The sequence below is a fragment of the Borostomias antarcticus genome, assembly GCF_949987555.1.
Source record: "Borostomias antarcticus genome assembly, chromosome: 2".
Classification (NCBI taxonomy): domain Eukaryota; kingdom Metazoa; phylum Chordata; class Actinopteri; order Stomiiformes; family Stomiidae; genus Borostomias; species Borostomias antarcticus.
The window spans coordinates 20,704,336-20,725,038 of NC_140235.1; the positions used below are offsets into that span (position 1 = coordinate 20,704,336).

At 47.0% G+C, this 20,703-nt stretch overlaps 2 protein-coding genes across 3 annotated transcripts; one reads left to right on the forward strand and one right to left on the reverse strand.

Annotated features, from left to right (window-relative positions):
* Positions 1-304: 304 nt before the first annotated feature.
* abcf2b (ATP-binding cassette, sub-family F (GCN20), member 2b) lies at positions 305-7,955 on the forward strand. The gene is made up of 15 exons (XM_084451635.1): positions 305-364; positions 1,165-1,309; positions 1,502-1,714; positions 2,245-2,427; positions 2,651-2,822; positions 3,222-3,317; positions 4,013-4,115; positions 4,435-4,530; positions 4,693-4,812; positions 4,963-5,052; positions 5,225-5,335; positions 6,289-6,351; positions 6,641-6,769; positions 6,912-7,115; positions 7,311-7,955. The coding sequence occupies exons 2-15, from the start codon at positions 1,177-1,179 to the stop codon at positions 7,425-7,427; spliced, it is 1,830 nt and encodes a 609-aa protein (XP_084307761.1). The 5' UTR covers positions 305-364; positions 1,165-1,176; the 3' UTR covers positions 7,428-7,955.
* Positions 7,956-8,172: 217 nt separating this feature from the next.
* On the reverse strand, positions 8,173-20,017 carry LOC311329662 (uncharacterized protein). Of its 2 annotated transcripts, XM_084461554.1 has the most exons (18): positions 19,867-20,017; positions 18,600-18,706; positions 18,316-18,470; positions 16,447-16,595; positions 15,735-15,893; positions 14,876-15,329; positions 14,278-14,379; positions 13,256-13,346; positions 12,835-13,058; positions 12,322-12,564; positions 11,937-12,035; positions 11,249-11,442; positions 10,791-10,965; positions 10,495-10,651; positions 9,852-10,005; positions 9,540-9,651; positions 9,240-9,414; positions 8,173-8,898 (listed from the first exon to the last, which is right to left on the reverse strand). In XM_084461554.1, exons 1-18 carry the CDS (start codon positions 19,879-19,881, stop codon positions 8,643-8,645), a joined length of 3,021 nt encoding a protein of 1,006 aa, XP_084317680.1. In that variant the 5' UTR covers positions 19,882-20,017; the 3' UTR covers positions 8,173-8,642. The 2 variants fall into 2 exon arrangements, with proteins under 2 accessions (XP_084317680.1, XP_084317681.1); XM_084461555.1 differs by having other exon boundaries at positions 8,766-9,414.
* Positions 20,018-20,703: the final 686 nt, after the last annotated feature.

Here is a 20,703-nt window from a genome sequence, read left to right on the forward strand (position 1 = left end):
GGCTCCGACCCCAGGCGGCCCCACAGAGCCGACCGAACACTGTCACCCATTCACCTCCATTCATTTAGACTTGGGCTCAGGAGCCCAAATCCTTAAATGCCAGTTTTAGATAAGCCTAGATCTATCGATCGATATATTAGATACAATGTGCAGAACAATCACGACGGGTCCACGGGCACTGTTCAGTAAAGTTTTGGAATTATATTTCCATAGGTAGGCTATTTACACTTTCAACAGCGGGGCCGTGCACGGCTGCCAGTTGACCAAATATGGTTTGTCTCTTCTTGACAGCCAGTCACCCACCCGGCAGAAAGTGAACACGCGCTGGACATTTTGAACAACCAGCACCTGTCACCAGGCTAGGGTAAGAGTGGCAAAGCCCAATATTACGTTAGTTTAAAGATTAAATACATTTTCTTTACCTGATACAAAGCGGCTATTGGCTACTTTGGGGTTCCCCGTGGAAGCTACAGGCTATGCTAAACAGCTAGCTTGCACGATCTGAAAAGCTGGCTAACTGCGGCGGCCAGCACAAACCAGGCTGTTTTACACTGCACAGGAAATTCTAATGAATATACAATTGACTTATGATGGCATGATTTTAGAGATTTGTATTTGTAGACGTACCGTAGTGGCAGCGGTGCTAGCTAGCTAACGTTAGGTGCCATGTACTACTTAGACGACTATCATGGATTATGCTAATGTTAGCCACAGCTGCTAGTTAGCTAGCAAGAGCTTTTGCAACTAGCTAACCTAGCTGGCTAACTAACGTGAGTCTACCTGTGTTCTATAGCGCTTGTTGTACAATGTAATTGTACCGTAATACACTTAATATGATTGCCAATATTACCACGCAGCTAACCCGCAGTCTGTGACTGAGTGTAGGCCTCCACATAATGTCGCTCTCATATGCGTTGCGTTTTGACGTTAATTGCGGCATGAATTATGATGGCATGGCTCGATCAGTTGCATATAATGGTGTTGGTGTTGTTGAGAGACAGACGACTAGTCTACAGACGTCTCTCACATCACTTTTTTTTAATCAACAAACAATACATTGCTATTTTCACATTAGTCATCAACTCCACGTTGAATTGTTTTTCAAACCCCCCGGAGTCTTTACACTTTTGAGTTTTCTCTATTTTTCGACATTGTCTTCCTCAGCCCCCTGCATCAATGCCGTCAGATCTGGCCAAGAAGAAGGCGGCGAAAAAGAAGGAGGCAGGGAAGACCCGCCAGCGCACCAAGAAAGCCGACCAGGTCGAGAGTGAACCAATAGAGAGTCAGGAGAATGGGGCTGAAAACTATGGTGAGAGAGAATAGGATAGATCCTGTATAGACTCATGAGTCGATTAATCACCTGCGTTTGTCTTGTGAATGTGTGTGTGAGCATGTTTGTGTGTGTTTATGTGGCGGTAATAACCATGCTGTCTAATATTTTGACCGTCACACTAATACGAAGCTTGCGCTCAATAGTCAACATGACTATTCTGATTGGCAGAGCTGGCTAGCCTGACCAAGGAGCTGGATGAGTTCGAGCTGAGGAAGACGGAGGCGAGGGCAGTGACAGGGGTGCTGGCGTCTCACCCCAACAGCACAGACGTCCAAATCAGCAGTCTGTCGCTCACCTTTCACGGCCAGGAGCTGCTGAGCGACACCAGCCTGGAGCTCAACTCCGGACGGCGCTATGGCCTCATCGGACTCAACGGGACAGGTACCACATATGCCACTTTGGTACCACATATGCCACTTTGGTCTAGTGGTTAGACGTTTAGGTTCCGAGCAGCACAGGACCTAAGCCAGTCCTTCCCTATAGAGCAGAGGTAGCTCTGCATGCGACTGAAAAGCCATACTATAGCTGACGGATGTTGGCTTTGGTCTAGTCTAGTTAGATGTCTGGTTTCCCATGTGGAAGATTTGTGGTTTGATCCCCATTAACGATATTTACATATGCTTGAATATGGCAGGTGTCAGTCAGTATCGCTTCCTCCTGCAACTTGCCCACGCTGACTCGGATCGAACCTGGGTCCTCTGATTTGCACACATGACCACCTCTCATAAACTCCGCTACCCATGTACGCCACTGAAAAGCTAGCTCTTCGATGGCGCAAGTGGGCGGTATTTATACTGAGGAGTGAGTTTAACCAACTCAACTCGGTTACATTAACTTTGCAGTGCCGCATAATATACGCCCTGAATGATTCCTGCAGTTTATTGGCTGGATCTGTCTTACCCCCGGTACAGGCAAGTCCATGCTGTTGTCGGCCATCAGTCACCGGGAGATCCCCATCCCCGAGCACATAGACATCTACCACCTGACGCGGGAGATGGCGCCCAGTGACAAGACGGCACTGCAGTGTGTGATGGAGGTGGATGCGGAGAGAATCATGCTGGAGAAAGAGGCTGAGAGACTCGCTCACGAAGACTGTGAGTTACACACTGATCGTTTTGTTGTGTTATTTGCATTGTGCAGCTTAAACTGAACTAGGGTGTGGTTTGGTATCCCGACTGTCCCCTTGGGAAACCTTTTTTTCCAGCCTCTGCTAAAAACAACACCACAAGACACATTTACCATTTACCATTACACATTATTTCATAGTTTCATGCAGTTAGGCATACAGATTGATTGACTGTTTTCACCCCCCAATAGCAGAGTCTGAGAAGCTGATGGAGTTGTTCGAGCGCCTGGAGGAGCTGGATGCAGACAAGGCAGAGGTGCGGGCCTCCAGGATCCTCCATGGCCTGGGCTTCAGCGCCTCCATGCAGCAGAAGAAGCTCAAGGACTTCAGTGGAGGCTGGCGGATGAGGGTCGCTCTGGCCAGGTATGACGAGAGTTTTTGTGTGTTTAAAAAAAATAATATATATATTTATGTGTCTATTAACTGATACCTCAGTGAAGGGAGAAATCATTTACATGTAGACGATTCGCCAAGTGGCTTCTGCAGTTCCTCAGGTATGGAAGTAATGCTCCCTGTGCTATGTGAATGTGATGTTACTTGCATTGTTCACTGCAACTTTACTTATTGATACACCACATGGGAAGTCTAGTCTTCTTTATACTGAGCCACCTGCTGACAAAGTGAAAGTATAGATGACCTCTCACATTCATTGAGCACAGTCGTCAGGTTTCATCATAATGGCTGAAGTACAATACATTGAACGAGGAAGTATAATGTTATTATGCCTGTTTAAAAGCCTACCGTCTCTCTTCCTTCCCGCAGAGCTCTGTTCATCAAGCCCTTTATGTTGCTGCTGGACGAGCCCACCAATCACCTGGACCTGGACGCCTGCGTGTGGCTGGAGGAGGAGCTTAAGTCGTGAGTCTGCCTCGTCACCTGCCGTTATGCCGGGCTCAAACTACAGGATTGAAAAAATCCTAACCGATTTAGAAATCAGGTTACATCACGCACATAAGGAGAATCTTACAGATGTTCTTACGTGAATCTCAAACACACGACAAGGTTTGAAAATAACGGTGCATCACACACTACAGGATATTATCGTGTCCGAGGGAGCAACAAACCACTGTCTCGCTTGTAAAGTAGTGATGTAATAATCTTAAATATCAAACGTGTTTGATATTATTGGGGCAGCCCCAATGGGTCTGCGAGCCGATTGGGAGGTTTAAAATTGGCTCTGTAAACCACTCACATTACAAGATAATCTGGTCTGAACATCGGTACCGACCAACGTTCTAGTCCAGATTTCTCCTCCAATTGTGGGGAGGGGTGAATCGGGGATAAATCGTCCCCAAAATCCTGAGCCTGGCATTACTCTTGTCTGTTTGCAGCAGTCAAAACGCAGGCAGGCGGCTCTAATGATAGGGCTGCCTGACTAATCTACAAATCATAAGGATCGGGTATTTACTATGACAGATGGTTGGTAGATCAGGCTTACCCAGTTGCCCAGAGCCACCTGCAATAGCCGACTCACGCACACATTCATGGGTTGAGTTGGCTTGGTTGTCTGTGCAGACCACGGGATCCACTCTGAGCATGCACACTCCCTTCAGGTTCAAGCGAATCCTTGTGCTCATCTCTCACTCTCAAGACTTCCTAAACGGCGTGTGCACCAACATCATCCACCTGCACCAAAAGAAGCTCAAGTACTACACGGTGAGATGGGGACACTTTTCAGTTGGGATCATTATATTGTAATCACGTCAATTACAGACAGACCATATGATATGACGTCATACCCAGAACATCTCTCTCACCCATGTGAGAGAGGAAGATATTCGCCTCCTGTCACTGCCTGCACCAACTGGTGTAGCTTGTCACTGAATGACGTCTTGTCTTCTGATCTCACTGGCGAGTACTTTGCTCAGCTCATTTTAGATTAGTCTATAGGTGTGTGTGCGCATGCCGCCGGCATTTGAAGCGCTGGTTGGCAGGATGGTGTGCTGGATGAGCATTTATCAATTTTTAATGGCAGGGTAACTATGACCAGTATGTGAAGACCAGGGAGGAGCTGGAGGAGAACCAGATGAAGCGCTTCAACTGGGAGCAGGACCAGATATCACACATGAAGGTGAACAGCGCCACCTTGTGGCTCGGCAGGTTTACTGCACCGTATGCAGTAAATGCAATGATTATCAGTGTTTAATGCTTAGCACCGACACCTCTCTCTCTCTGTGCTTGTGTATCTCTTTCCTTTTCTTTTTGTCTCTTTCTCTTCTCTGTCTCTCTGTAGGACTACATTGCCAGGTTTGGTCATGGCTCGGCTAAGCTGGCCAGACAGGCCCAGAGTAAAGAGAAGACACTGCAGAAGATGGTGGCCTCCGGCCTGACGGAGCGAGTAGTAAACGACAAGGTGTGAGAGGCTCACCTGGCTACCGTCTCCATAACCTGTTTGGATGCACACAGTACACACAGCCTGATAAAGCCAAAGACCTTTCCTCTCCATGCACTATGAATTCACAACTGTAATAATCCCCCCTTTCTCATTCCTCCTCTCTCTTAGACCCTGTCATTTTATTTTCCTCCCTGTGGGAAGATCCCGCCTCCTGTTATCATGGTGCAGAACGTCAGCTTCCAATACAGTGAAAACACAGTGAGTACTGTACGAGTAGTCACATATCCAGGACCCAGCACTTACACCAGTTACACCTGTCTTTTGAACTTTGACTGTACAGCAGTGCAGTGTCCAAAAAAGTTCCCCCTTGATTGCCTTTCGGATACAATAAAGATTTACTGACCCAAACCTCTCTTGGGCCTCCCTCCAGCCACACATATACAAGAACCTGGAGTTTGGTATCGACCTGGACACGCGGGTGGCTCTGGTGGGGCCCAACGGTGCAGGGAAGTCCACACTGCTGAAACTGCTCATAGGGGAGGTAGGTGGGTCCGTCTCATCAACATTCACTATACCCTTTAAAGGAGTAGTAAAGGGAAAATGCATGTTTAGCCCTGTTTTAAGGTTACTTATGATCATATACAATGGTTCAGATCAAAACCTTGACAAAACTAGCACTTTTGAGAAAGTCTGATAATTGCTCTACCACCGTTTAGGTCATACAATGGATGTGGGTGGGCACCTTGAAAAATCATTCAAAAACATGTTAAACTCTCGATTTCAAAGACAAGAAGCTCACCGAGGGGGTAATTGGTGTCCGTTGGTGTTCTGACATCAAATTCGCTGCAAAATATGAATCCTGTAGGGTTTTATTGAACATTTTATGAAATCCATGGACTTGTATTGAAGCGACCGTTGTAGATGTGTAGATCAATCTGCAGAGGGGATTCAGGAAGCGGAACTACTTAAGGTAGCTATTGTTAAGTTTATGTTGCTGGGCTACCTAGTTTGCGGAAGTTTACACACGTATGTGCTGCGACTAAATAGTTCTGCTAAATATTTAAAAAAGCCTTTCCAGATTAACTAGAATCTTACTTTATGGCGAATTATATGTCAGAACGCCAACTAACACCTCGGTGAGTTTCTTGTCTTTGAAATTGAGAGTTTAACATATTTTTTGAATGATTTTTCAAGGTGCCCACCCACATCCATTGTATGACCAAAACGGTGGTAGAGCAATTATCAGACTTTCTCAAAAGTGCTAGTTTTGTCAACGTTTTGATCTGAACCATTGTATATTATCATAAGTAACCTTAAAACAGGGCTAAACATGCATTTTCCCTTTACTACTCCTTTAAAGTTAGTCAGTAGAATATGCCCTTCAGTGTAAGGCTAATTCATCTTTTTTAAATAAAAATGAATTATTAATGTGTCACTGGACATCTTGATTTTATTTCAGGTGTGTAATATCTCTCTCTCCGTACCTCTCCACAGCTCCTCCCCACCGATGGCATGATCAGGAAACATTCTCACGTGAAGATTGGCAGATATCATCAGGTAGGTACACTGGAACATGGTATTTGAAAACCTACACAATCGATCCTATATGTGTTTGCTCGAGTCTGCCTGGTTTATCAGTGATGTGGGTGGGGTTTCCATTTTTCCATTTGGGACTAGGCCATTGGTTAGCCTACATTGTGCCAGCCAGGCAAGGTATTGGAAACAATCTCAAATGGTGTTTCCGCCCCAGTCTGATCCATATTAAGCTCTCAAGTTTCAGACCCAAATGAAGAGATTGTTTTGGGCCAGTGACTGTATGTGTGTGTGTGTGTTTCCTGTGCTCCAGCACCTGACAGAACAACTCCAGCTGGACCTGTCCCCCCTGGACTACATGATGAAGTGCTTCCCTGAGATCAAGGAGAAGGAGGAGATGAGGAAGATCATCGGCCGCTACGGCCTGACGGGAAAACAGCAGGTGATAATCAAGAGAACTTTATTTGCACCGTAGCCGTTTGGATGAATGAGTGCTGTGCTACTTCATATATTAGTTTGAAGGAACCTCCTCGCTCGTCCCCTGCACTGCTGTCTTGTCTTACTCAGTTTCCTTCCCCTCCGAGGTGAGTCCTATAAGGAACTTGTCGGACGGTCAGAAGTGCCGCGTGTGCTTCGCTTGGCTGGCGGGGCAGAACCCACACATGCTCTTCCTGGACGAGCCCACCAATCACCTGGACATCGAGACCATCGATGCCCTGGCCGACGCCATCAACGAGTTCGAGGGAGGAATGATGCTGGTCAGCCACGACTTCAGACTCATCCAGCAGGTGAACGCATATCACTTCCTCCCCCCTGTTCAAAGTTCAAGTGAGCATGTTAAAGCCATAATCCGGAGTTGCTGTAACCATCAGACTGTTTGAGGCAGTGCAACAAAATAATACACCGTTGAATAGTGTACTCAGAGCCCGTTCAATTAAACTGTAAAATGAACACCTATGTAACCGTCGTCTCTCCCTCTTCAGGTGGCCGAGGAGATCTGGGTGTGCGAGAAGCAGACCATCACCAAGTGGAACAGGGACATCTTGGCCTACAAGGAGCACTTGAAATCTAAGATTGACAATCAAACGCATGACATCTAGAGCCCCTGGTCTGCACTAAACCATAAATCATGAAGTCAACTGCTGGCCAGGAACTCGCTTCCTTTTGGGTCTTAGGTCTGGTAGAACGGTGGAGAGATTCCAGATTCCAGTCTTCCAGTGGAGAGATTCCAGTGTGACGGGAGCAAAATTGTTTCCTTTTAGTCTTTTGTGCTACTGTGTTTAGCTGTTTACAATCCTCACGCAGACTCAACAACCTTTTGCATTCTTGGATTGGTCAGTTAAGGCAGCTGTCCAAAAGACAGCACATCGGATGTACCTCCCCTCCTAGGCAGCAGGGCCCCTTTACCAGGCTTTCTCCTGGTGAGATGAGAAGGCTTGGAAACCAGCTTCCTCTATACATGGTGATCATCACCCCCAGGCTGCACTCGTGATTGGCTGAAATACTTAAGGCATCGCAGTGCAATATGTAATGTATTCTACTCTGCTGTCATATTAGAACGTTATATTTTTTCCAAAAGTGGTAACTGTTTTATTCTACAAATACAACGTACCTGTATACAGCAGCTTTGAGGTCATATTATATATTAAAAAAACCATAAAATATATATTTTCCTGGCGGAAAATAGAAAATCTTTTTCTTTATTTAACTGTGTACTTGCAAAATGGGTTGATGAATTAATTTGCAAAAGGAGACTTGCAGCATGCTGCTGCTTTAGGGTTCTTTAACAAATTAAATTAAAAAAAACATTCAAAATGCAACAATTATTTATTTTGCATTCCGTATTTTAAATTTACAGCTTTTATCCAAAACCATTTACATTTTGGGAAAATAAACTGTATTTTACATCTTTGTGCAAACATAAGAGAAGCAAAACTAGATTTATTATTAAAGGAGTTGCTTTGGATTCTTGCTTATGAACCCAACATCTCAGTATGCAATATGCATCATGGCCCCACTGTCGGCCAGCATGTTGGCCAACTACTTCTACCACAAGCGTATGCTTAGACTATCTAGATGTTGAGTGGTCACTTGTGTTACTGATAACTGCCATATGACAAGGAAAAAAAGTGTTAACTGGTGTCTGTCAAGCATAGAACATTTCATCCTCTCCTGTAGCTACTAGATCTTCAGGGTTTACTACTAAGGTATTACTGACTCATACATGCTGTTATAAATAGGTGTGACATCTTTGATCAGTGTCCAACAGGTGCCTCTGTACTCGTCATGCATGTTACATTTCAGCTATTTCTCATCTAAATGGCACCATCAAGTGAGACACTTGTCTTCAACACGGTAACAGTGGGGTTGGTGATTACATACATGGGTTCAGAAGATCTAACATGTTCAGAGGCTGTTCTACAGACTTTAACACCACAGATGGCGGACGTGCGATTGAGACGAGCTGCTGTCGAAGCTGTGCAGTTGAGCTGTGTTTCAGGCCCTGGTGTTGGTGTAGCCGAGCCTGCAAGCCAAGATTCAGAGTCCAGGCAGACTCCAGCAGGGCTGGCTCTGGGGGGGGAGGGTGCAGGGTGGGCCGTTTATTTACCATCCAAAATGTCACGTTACATAAGAACCATGTAAATGTCATTTTGTAGTAAATTAGTTTAAAAAATGCTGAAACATTTCTATCGTCCCAGAACCGGCCCTGGGCTGAGGCGGCCCGGGAACGTACAGAGGAGGAGGCGTCATCACTTCACCAGTGATGACCCCCAACGTCCGCTGCACAGGATTCCATGGAAGTGGCTACCTGTAGTTCTCCCAAGCCACTATCAGACACTTTTCCTTCTTTATACATTCCTTGGCTGGAGTGGGCCGGCGGTTGGGGTGGGGTGGGGGGTTCCCAGTCTTACTGGGTGTCTCCGTCGTCATCGGAGACCTGGTCGGGGGGGATGGCCCGTGTGTAGCTGGCACGGATGCTGCTTATCTGCGGGCAGGACGAGATCAGGTTGGCGATGCCCGTCAGGGTTACACCGGTGCCGTCCAGGTTGACGTGGCTCAGCCGCATGCGCTTCAGGAACTTCAGACCTGGAGAGGAAGCAGGGGAGAGGGAGGGGGGTGGGGGGGTATGAATAGCAGATAAGGATAACAGCTAGAAAGAGGAATCACAGATGGGATCAGTGTCCGGATGTCTGGGTTAAGCGTGGCCTCACCGTGGTCGGTGATGCGTGTTCGGCTGAGGTTGAGCTTCAGCAGCTGTGAACAGTGGACCAGGCCTCTCCTCACCACGGTGTCCCCCACCTGGGTGCTGGCCAGGCCCAACACCTGCCATACACCAACAGATAGGTTTCAATACAGTGTTCACACATTCAATCCCTTCATTTTTTACCACGAACGGATGAGGGTGGATGTCCAGCCGGTGTGCTGAGTAGCCTCGTAGAGTGCGAGTCTCGTGTGTTTGCGATTTTATCTACAAATGCTAAGGACTGGCTGGTGAGTGTGAGGCGGCGGTTGTTGTTGTTCACCTGGAGGTGTGGCAGGGAGGTGACGAGGGCAGCCGTGCCCCGGCTGGTGACGGCGGTGCGGTCCAGGCAGAGCTCTAGCAGCTCCTGCAGACTCCTCAGGGGCGGGAGCCCGGCGTCCGTCACCTGGGTGTTGCTGAGGGACAGCCTCTTCAGCCTGCACAGGACACAACAGCAGGGGTCACAACTGCTCACAGTAGCTCTTACGACTGGCGTCTTACGTCTGTGCCGGCGCTGGAGAAAGGTCAGGCTGCAACCCAACATTACCATTGTGGAATAGGGGCAAAAAAAAACACTTATTCACAATCACAAGAATCGTCGGGTGGTGCTAAGCTTTTCTTCTTCTTCAACGGTGACCTTGCAAAATTGAATGTTTCATTGCTGCCACTGGAATTGAAAAGCGTACATCCTGTGAGTCAGACGAGGCCTGGCCATACTCTATGCCTGCCTGGTGAGGTTGCATGGTACCATTATGTGATACAATGTAAAGTACAGCACACTACAGCTGGAGGTATACCAAATCTTTACATCTATGCCAATGATGAGAAAACCTAAAGCATTAAGCAATTGAAATGCTCAACACGGAGGAGTAGCCAAGAATAAGTGTTCAGGGCAGGCCTATACTATAAACCAGCTTCTGCTGTACCTGGTCATGGTGGCGAGCTGGCTGACCCCCTGGTCGGTGACGTGTGTGTAGTCGGTCAGGTCCAGCTCTGACAGGAGGGACAGTCTGGAGAGGAAGGACAGCCCGCTGTCGGTCACTGAGTGGCGTCCAGGGAGGGTCAGCTGAGTCAGCCTGAGACCTGGAGACACAAAATAAACACACCCTCACATGACTAGCTATCCACTGTTTTTCAACCCAGGCATAGTGTGGGACTAGACAAAAACACACACACGCGCGCACGCACACACACACACACACACACACACACACACACACACCTGAGATGATCTGGAGGGCGTGGTTGCCGTCGTTGACGGGGATGCCGGCCAGGCTGAGGGCAGAGAGGGTGCAGTGGGCGGCCAGGCTCTCCAGGGAGTCCTCCCTCACGCCGGTGCCGTCCAGGTAGAGAGTCTGCAGGCTGGCCAGCTGGGCCAGGGCCGACACATCGCTCACCTGGAGGAGGAGGAGGAGGAGGAGGAGGAGGAGGATGGGGCAGCCGGGAGGGGTGGGATTGAGAGTAGAGAACACGGATAGTGTGCAAGAGATGTAAAATCTGATCTGAGAGTGACACTGGCTGAGAATGGGCTTGGCGTTACAGGAGAGAGAGTGAGTGAGTGAGTGAGTGAGTGAGTGAGTGAGTGAGTGAGTGAGTGAGTGAGTGAGTGAGTGAGTGAGTGAGTGAGTGAGTGAGTGAGTGAGTGTGTGTGTGTGTGTGTGTGTGTGTGGAGAGGTCTACCTTAGTCTGTTTGATGCTGAGGAGTCGTAGCTGTGGTAAGCAGGTGGGCAGTGCTGCCAGGGTGGTCTCGGTCACGGCAGTCTGGTTCAGACTGAGCTGGGCAAGTGACGAGGGCGCCCCCTGGAGGTACAGCACCATCCCTACATCGCTTACTTTGGTCTGGTCCAGGGACAGGAAACACAGGCTCTTCAGACCTGAGGGCACACAATCAGATTATGTGGCCCAGCCAGTCAAACTACAGGGAATTTAGAATGATGACCCCATTTCATTTTGAGAGAACAGAGACAATGTCATCCATCTGCACATAATCAGTTTAAGTGTGCAGCTTATTGCTTTGGATTGGTGCTCTTTTCTGATGTACAGTGGATCCCTATGCTATTAGGAACTCTATTACATAATCTTCACCTTTTCATATTGTCTCTGTTGTTCTCTCTAGAGCTTAACTAGGTCTGACCACTGTTGACATTACTGAGGCTCTATCTAAAAACCCCTGAAACCCCAGGCATCTATGGTGTCCCCATGCTGAAGACAGAGAGAGAGAGACAAGAGACAGAAAAATATAGAGAGAGAAACAAGAGACAGAAAAAGAGAGAGAGAGAGAGAGAGAGAGAGAGAGACAGACAGACAGACAGACAGACAGACAGACAAGAGACGGAGAGCAAGAGACGACGAGAGAAAGGTTCCTCACCCGTGATGTGCTGCAGGCAGGAGTCGGTCAGCTTGTTGCAGCAGGCCAGGTTCAGGTGCTGCAGTTTGACCAGGCTGGACAGGACTGACAGACCAGCGTCTGGACGGGAGGAATACAGACAGACAAGATGACCCTCCTCAGTGCCATGGTCTAACTGGATAAACTGTTCAGTTCAAACTAGATCTGAGTACAAATACCACTGAAATCCTTTAGAAATAAAAATACAATCTTGGCTGCGGTGCCTTTGTGCCAGACGATAAATATCAAGCACATGTACTGTGCGTCATTGAAAATTCAACTGAATTGAGTAATTGATTCAAAGTAGTATTTCAACCCCAGGTCTGATTCGGGGCCATCATGTCCTCAGGTTTAACGTTTGCAGTACCAGTGATGAGAGGGGAGTTGAGCAGGCTCAGGTGCTTCAAGGCAGTGAAGGCCCGCAGCTGGCGCAGCAGCTCGTTGGTGGAGTACGGGTAGCAGTTGAGGACAAACTTCTGCAGCGGGCAGCCGAAGAACAGCTCCAGGGTGCGTGGGCGCAGGAGCCTCTCGCGGGACATGTGGCTGAGCAGGAGCTCGGCCAGCTCGGGGGTCAGGCATGACAGACTGCTACTGTACTGCATGCTGGGAGCTGGGAGAGGGGGAGGATGGAGAGAGAGAGAGAGAGAGAGAGAGAGAAAGACGGGGGAGATGGAGAAGGATAGAAAGACAAGGCAGGGAGAGAATAGACAGGATACAGGGAAAGGGAGAGTAGAAAGAGAGAAAGAGAGAAAGAGAGAGAAGTGGGATCGATTTAAGAGCTAAATGATTTCTTTGAGAGTGTTGAGATTGCTTGCAATGTATGGAATTATAGTTGTCTGTGCTGAATCAGGAAATTAATTCAGTGAATGTGATGTCTGACTTGTCATGAGGTGGACGGTGGCTCTGGTGGCCATGACGCAGAGAGAGGGGACGCTGGGCGTCCGGAAGGGCCTCTTGGGGGGAGACGGGTGTCCCTGGCTGGCCTGAGGGTCCTCCTGGTGGGCGGCCCTCTGGAGGCGCTGTACCGCAGCCTGGCCTGCCGCCCCGGGAACCACCCTGGCCCCGGCCTCCTCTGGCTCTGCTGGCTCCTCCACTGCCGCCTCCCTGGGATAGGCGCACACACGCACACACACAAAATATCATATTAAGATGTCCTCTTCTTAGAGTGAGTAACTGCCCATAAGATAAACGCAGCCCTGACAAAGCAATCAATAGTTGGCCCAAATCACTGCAACAAGATCCTTTGTGTTTCACAACTTTTTCCAAAGTCACTATTAAGACCACTTCATGCAGACGCTCACCTGAGTCTGTTGCCTTGGTCTGGCCAGTGGTGCCGTGGCTCAAACCCAACACGCACGCGGTTGTCTGGGAAGAAGGGCAGCCGAGGCATGCCTGTGGAGTCAACAGAGAGTTACTCTTAAGCCCAGTTCACATACAAGATTGTGCTTTGCAACATTCTAAAACTGAACTATTTACACCAAAGCAACGAGCGGAGACCGTTTCCATAACAATGGCTCTTGTCACTCAACCCATTTCCTTATCCACAACCCATAATTATTATATTTTGTCCGCATTTGTTTAGTCTATTCCGCGATCGTCTGCCTTTTCTGTGTAGATCCCAGAGAGACTGCAGAAGTTAGTTAGCCTGGAAGCCAGACTTCCTTCCTCAGCCACCCAGAACGATTTGAGTGTTCCCAGAAAATGGGAAACGCGAACTACAACAGGAGTCCGCTAGTAGAGCGAAGTAATAATGAGCAGTAACGTTAACGTTAGAAGTATAAACACAGCCATAAGTGTAGTTATTGCAGAAATAGACTCAATAACAACAATTAAAGAAGAACTAGAGTATGCACTAGCGGAGTATGCACTAGCAGAAAATACGTTTTTGCTGTTCTTCTGTCTGAATTTGGCAAAAGTTTGATCTATGTTTTGTTATGCTGATTGGCTGAAGGAGTTTGTCTGTCAAGGCAAGTACTCCCACACACTCAAATCGTTCTGAGCAGCTGGAAGTCCAATCTGTATGGTGAAAACTTTTTTTTTTCCGCGAGGAAGTCTGGCTTCCAGGCTAGAATTTAGTACAAGTTAGAGCTGATAGGATCCCGCAACCGTGGTAATTTTAAGACAAGCACTGATAGTGGGAGCATGAGAGATCATCTGACAGCAAGGCACAAAAGGTTCTGTGTAAGGAGAGAACTGGAGACACGTGGGGTGAGAACAGGGGAGGGGGAGACAGACGGAGTAACGCGAGCGAGGAGGAGGGGGGGAAGGGGAGGACCGAAGGGTGAGCCGAGCACCAATCGTAAACGGGGAGGGGGGGCGGTACCGTTGGGGAGGAGGGGCAGGTCTCTTTCTGCCTCTGGCTGCTCGTCGTCGTCGGAGCTGACCGCCTCCTCAGCATCACCCGGGACCAGCTTCTGGCCTCGCCCTGCCCACCACAAACCCAGCATGAATGAACACCATGGACCCACCTACACACACCGTATACATAAAACATCGCTCATCTATCACACTTCACACATTCTGTATACATTACCTAAATTGCATTTGTGTCTCCCTTTTTAACAGTACATCGTATTTTGTATTTTGCACTATATTTTGTATGTGTATGCCTTCACCCTAGTCAAATTAGGTGTGAACCGTATACAATAAAATTGATCTTGAGTCTTGAATTCAGCTGCCCTTCAAACTGCCCGCACCAAACCCAACCCCCCTGTAACGTGACACTAATTGGTCTGTTAATATGAAAGAATTTGAGTGTAAAGCATAACTGCATTACAAGATTCAAGACTGCAATTTATTTCTGATGTACTCTAGGAAGTAGGACACTATGTGCCTATAATCATTTACAGTAACTCCGATATTTGTGGACGATTTTAGTGGGCAGCACAGGCTGTTGTCCACCTGCCACGGCAGCTCCTCACCCCAGAAATGAGAGGGACCAGTGAGTGGGGGGCCGACCCCGGGGATCCCGGCGTAGCCCACCGCCTCCTCCCACAGCTGAGGGGGGAGTTGCGGGGGCAGGGCGGGGTCCTCCTCGCCCTCCTCCTGGAGGGGGAGCTGAGGGGGCTGAAGAGGCGCGGCCGGCGGGGGGGTCGCCTCCTCCTGGCCCGCAGCCAGACGAGCCACGGGGCTGGGCGGGTCCTGGGGAGTCTCCGGGGGCGTGGTCTGAATGCAGAGGGCGGCGTTGGGCGTGAGGCCCAGCGAGCGGAGGGAGCAGGCCAGCTCCGCCTCGCCGAAGCGCTTGCGCGGGAAGCCCTGCAGGAGGGAGAAGGAGAGCAGGGACGGGTGGCGCCCGGAGATGTGCTCCACCACGCTGCGCAGGGGGGCGTCGGCCGGGAAACGCTCTCGCATCGACTCCCCAGAGGGCAGACGAATCTACAGGAAGGCGGAGAGATAAGGCTGAAACCAACCACTTCAGCGCCTTTCAAACCACTTAAGCGACCGGAGACAGCAATAAAGAGGGGAGAAGGGATAGCTCTGTGAAGTACAGGGTTCAGCATCGTACAAACAACTGATGATAATATCCATGTCATGTAATATTGTAATAAATAAGCTTTGAGTTCAAATTGAATTTCCCTATTGGTGAATATTGAAGTATTCTGTCTTTTTCTTTCTTTCTTTCTTTTTCTTTCTTTCCTTCCTTCCGTCCGTCCGTCCACCATCCCTCCCTTCCTTCCTCCCTCCCTCCCTCTATCCATTTATCTATCATAACAGCCCACCCAAAAATATCCCCCTACAACCAGCCCTGGAAGGTACTGTAGAAGGGACCAGCAGACTCACGCTGAGGATGCAGTTGTTGTCCAGGCTGGTCTGAGCTCTGCCCCCCAGCCTCTGGCCCTGGCTGCTGGGGGGGGCGTTCTCTGTTGGGGCCCCTGGCTGGGTCTTCTCCTGCAGGCTTCGCCGGTCCTCTGCTATCCGTTTCAGCACCAGCTCTCTCTCCTAGTGGACCAGGGATCACACACACAAGATATTTAGTGTTTGAGTGGGATGTCAGTTTAGTGAGGGTAAGAAGGGGTATGAGGGATGAACGATTCATTCATTCATTCATTCATCCTTGCCTGAGTGTGTGTGTGTGTGTGTGCGTGCGTGTGTTTGTGATTCCCTTTTTATTGTACATGAATAACCATGCTACATCAAAATGCCCTGAAAAGGCTGTTTTGGTCAAATTTTCCCTCAGTAACTTATCTAGCTACAAAACGGTTACAATTAGACTTTTGTGTAATTTGTATTAGCAGGGCAAACAAATATATGATCATGAAACCGCTAAGCTGAGTGATTGTTCAGTGCCGACTTATACATGCTGCCTCAGCGTATCCTAGGTTCTGTTGACCTGTTTCTCAAGAGACACGATACACTGAAAAACAAGGCTGTTTTGGTGAAAACAAATGTGTCCTCATTCATATTCTAAATGTAATTAGTAATAGTGGGTTAAACAGTTCAGGATGCAGGTGTAAACACAGTTCTATTGTATTGTAGTCATGGTTAGACTGACTTGTTTCTTGTGCCTCCTCTCGGCGCGGGCCTCCTGGGCCACACGCTGCCTCTGCTGCTCCTGGAAGTCGCTCTTGTCCTGTCTGATCCGGGACTCCAGCGGAGGGGGCTCTGTGCAGGGTCCTGGGGGGCCCAGGACCAAGGAGGGGCCTGCACACACAGAGCTTATTTATATAGCGCATTTCATGCAGAGGCAACACAATGTGCTTTACAGAGAGGAAGGGAGGGAAGAATGTAAATAAAGATCCTACCCCTAATTTTCAAGAGGGAAGCAAAAAAACTGTTCACCCGGTGGGCCAAAGAAGGTGAACTATAAAAATTCTTCCCTGACCTCTCTCAATGAGACAATCGAGCAAGCTCCTGGAAAATTGAATTTGCCATAGGAACATTTTACAGAGCACTACATATGGAATACATTAGAAACATAAAACTATCAGAAATAGAGTAGATAAATAATTCCTGTCATGTTATCTATGTAGTAGGCCACTACTGTATATGTTAGCAGTCCCAGTTAACCATTTTAGGATATATAGAGTATGTACATCAAACAAATAAACAATGAACATTAGAAATTTTCACACACCTACACTTTACACACACCATACTTTCATTTTGTATAGTGCTGTCCAATTGTATTGCACTGTTCTTTTTTTCAATTATTATTGCCATCTTGTACAAATTTTACTTCCTTATACTTGTATGAAGGACATAATAAATAAATCCTGAACCTCTAAACTCTAAATATATCCTAGAAGGTGTGCAGAAACATTGGTTTAAAATGTGCAGCAATGACAAATAAAGCATTCCTAGGAACAATGCGGGTAAGTAGATTCCCTTGGAAAACAATAGCCATAATGAACAAATTCCATAATGCCTTCTGCACACACAATCTCTTTGTCAAGAGGTGGAATGGAGGCAAAAACAAACCATACAAACAAAACATTTGAACAGGATGTTAGTGGTGTTTAAAGGAGTAGTAAAGGGAAAATGCATGTTTAGCCCTGTTTTAAGGTTACTTATGATCATATACAATGGTTCAGATCAAAACGTTGACAAAACTAGCACTTTTGAGAAAGTCTGATAATTGCTCTACCACCGTTTAGGTCATACAATGGATGTGGGTGGGCACCTTGAAAAATCATTCAAAAACATGTTAAACTCTCGATTTCAAAGACAATAAGCTCACCCAGCGGGGAATTGGTGTCCGTTGGTGTTCTGACATCAAATTCGCCACAAAGTATGAATCCTGTAGGGTTTTATTGATCATTTTATGAAATCCATTGACTTGAATTGAAGCGACCATTGTAGATGTGTATATCAATCCGCAGAGGGGATTCAGGAAGCGGAACTACTTACGGTAGCTATTTTTATTGTTTATGTTGCTAAGCTACCTAGTTTGCGGAAGTTTACACAGTATGTGCTGCGACTAAATAGTTATATCCTAATAAATAAAAAAAAGCCTTTCCAGATGAACTAGAATCTTACTTTATGGTGAATTATATGTCAGAAGGGCAACTAACACCTCGATGAGTTTCTTGTCTTTGAAATTGAGAGTTTAACATGTTTTTAGAATGATTTGTTAAGGTGCCCACCCACATCCATTGTATGACCAAAACGGTGGTAGAGCAATTATCAGACTTTCTCAAAAGTGCTAGTTTTGTCAACGTTTTGATCCGAACCATTGTATATGATCATAAGTAACCTTAAAACAGGGATAAACATGCATTTTAGTAAGTAAGTAAGTTTTATTTATATAGCGCCTTTCACAGCACGAATGCACAAAGCGCTTTACAATACAAATAACACATAAAAAGGGAAGAAAGAGCAACATACAAAATGGGTATTGTACTACTCCTTTAAGAGATCCTACCTCGACCATCGGAGGGCTCCGGGTGTGGCTGTGATGTGCTTGGGGGACAGGGGTTCATTGCGTCTTTAGGAGGGTTGAAAGCAGAAAATGCTGTTCCGACCGGCTGAGCGGGCTGTTTGACCAGCTTGTGCCTCAGATTCTCTCCCTGGAGGAGCCTGCAGAGATGAAGAATGAGAAAAGGGCATTTCACAACAGTCTTTTACTTTGTGAGCAACTGTGCCCCCTTTACAACCCCATCTTCCAGCAGGCGTTGTGGCTCAGGAGATATGGAGTTGAAGACTCACCACTCGGCCGCCTCGGGTACAGAGAAGTGTCCCGCCTGCATGGCTGATCTGATCTGCTCCTCAGTGAAGCCCATCTCACACAGCGTAGTACACAAGTCCCCAATAGTCTGCAACAACACAAGATCAACAACACCATAGGGTGAGAGGAGGGTTTGACATTAAAACAACAATAGGGAACAGGCAGCTGACTTGAACACAAGAGCAAGCAATCTACAACCCCCTTTGCTGTGACACGAAAGGGGTGTGGCTGACAAGGGCTGACCCTACTGCTGCCCTCTTGAGCACATCATCACTCAATAAGGTCACAGTCCTTCAGACCACTAGATCAATCTTCATCCCAAGACAAGTGTGTCTGCCCTGTTAAACCTCTCTCCATCATACCAGAGCTTGAGTCATGGACGGACATGTTCAGCAAAATTATAGCAAAAAAAACTAAGCTTGGGATAGTATCCTATAACTTAACATAATCAATACAATCATGTATCCATCAATTTTTTCCCTAAAAGTTACAAGCAATTCACATGACTCCAACATTCTCTAGAGATATTGGTGACCAAGACCATGTAACGTTATTTCACCAGCCATGTCATCATGCCCAAGTTCACTTGGTGGCCACTTTTATAGTTCAGACAAAGACATACACAGCCAGATAGCTAACGTTAGAAAAATTGCGGTTGGGGCTACTGATAATGAATATTGACATGTCATCGTATGACAAATCGCTAGTAGCCAGATAGCTAAATCTTCAGTGGACTAAAACAAAGACCATGATACCCTCTGTGTGACTTGTTTAGCTAGCAGCATGACCCCGGCAGCCAGCTAACTAACGTTAGCTGGGCTGACGAGCGGACAGATGAGCTAATTATAGCTATAGCACCAGCTAGATTACTTTGGTACACCTGTTTTCTCACGGTTTCAGGGTTTGCACTGCACTTTTACTTCTGTGTGATAAAACATAAGGAGAAAAGGCCTTGATTGTGATTTGATACTCATCTGTTTTATTATGTCAACCAAGCTAGCTAACTTTACATATTCACATTTTTCCATACATTCTCGCTACCGTTACCACCGTCTCACTCTGTAGCCATGTTCTCCCTGCCACCTAGCCAGTTAACTATATACTTTTGGCGAACGGTATCGTTCAAAACATATAGCTGGACCATGCATTGTTATGTTAGCTATCGAGCTAACGTTAGCTATAGCTAAGCCCTTTTCATGCAACGTTAGCATTGGCAAGCTAACGTTAGTCAGACAACTTTCTTCTTACCGGAGTGGGATCCATGCTGGTAGCTTAGGTTTCTTTAAGCCTCTCTGCAAATCGAGGATACTGTTTAATGTTAGCTAGCAACAACACTTTCACTTTTGCTCTAGATACTGTAACGTTACCATAGCAGCTAGCTAGCGTATTCCCTGTTCACTTCCCTGTTGTTGTACTGGCCAAGCTGTGAAGTGGCTGCAAGGCAAGCAGAGAATGAATGTAGCCAAACTGTGATTTGACAGATGACAACACAAGCCTATCAAAATTGCTGACAGCCAATGGGACACGCCCCACAAGTACCGGAACAGAAACACACCAGTCAGCAAGTTTGGTAAAGTTTTTGTGTAGATATGTTAAATTCAATAAATTAGCCACTATTCAACGCAATTTTTCGATTTCTCCATGATATCTCAATGGTCATATTAATTCTCTAAACATTTATTTTATGTTCATTGATCATTGTTTACATAATTATCCCGAACAGCAGGGGTCACCCAAAGTCCGTGCTTGCCCATACCATCTCGTTGGCGGTATGAAGGTGATGTATGCTATGGCATGAGCTATAAATATTTGGCACACCGGTATCAGAGGAGATAGTCACAGCAGTCAATTAATTATAATGGCAATAATTAGGCTACAAGTAGGCCTACAATATAAGTACCTGTACAAGTATTTTGTATGGCATTGGAATTTTGTTGCATAAATACATTGAACATCAATCTGCACGTGGTGTGTGCCGTTATTTTATAACCCACATAGAATAACCAGCCAGCGTGGGGTTTCATAACGGGGATATCGGTCGAAAGACAGAGCCAGCCATCATAGCGAGCATGAATGAGCTGATGA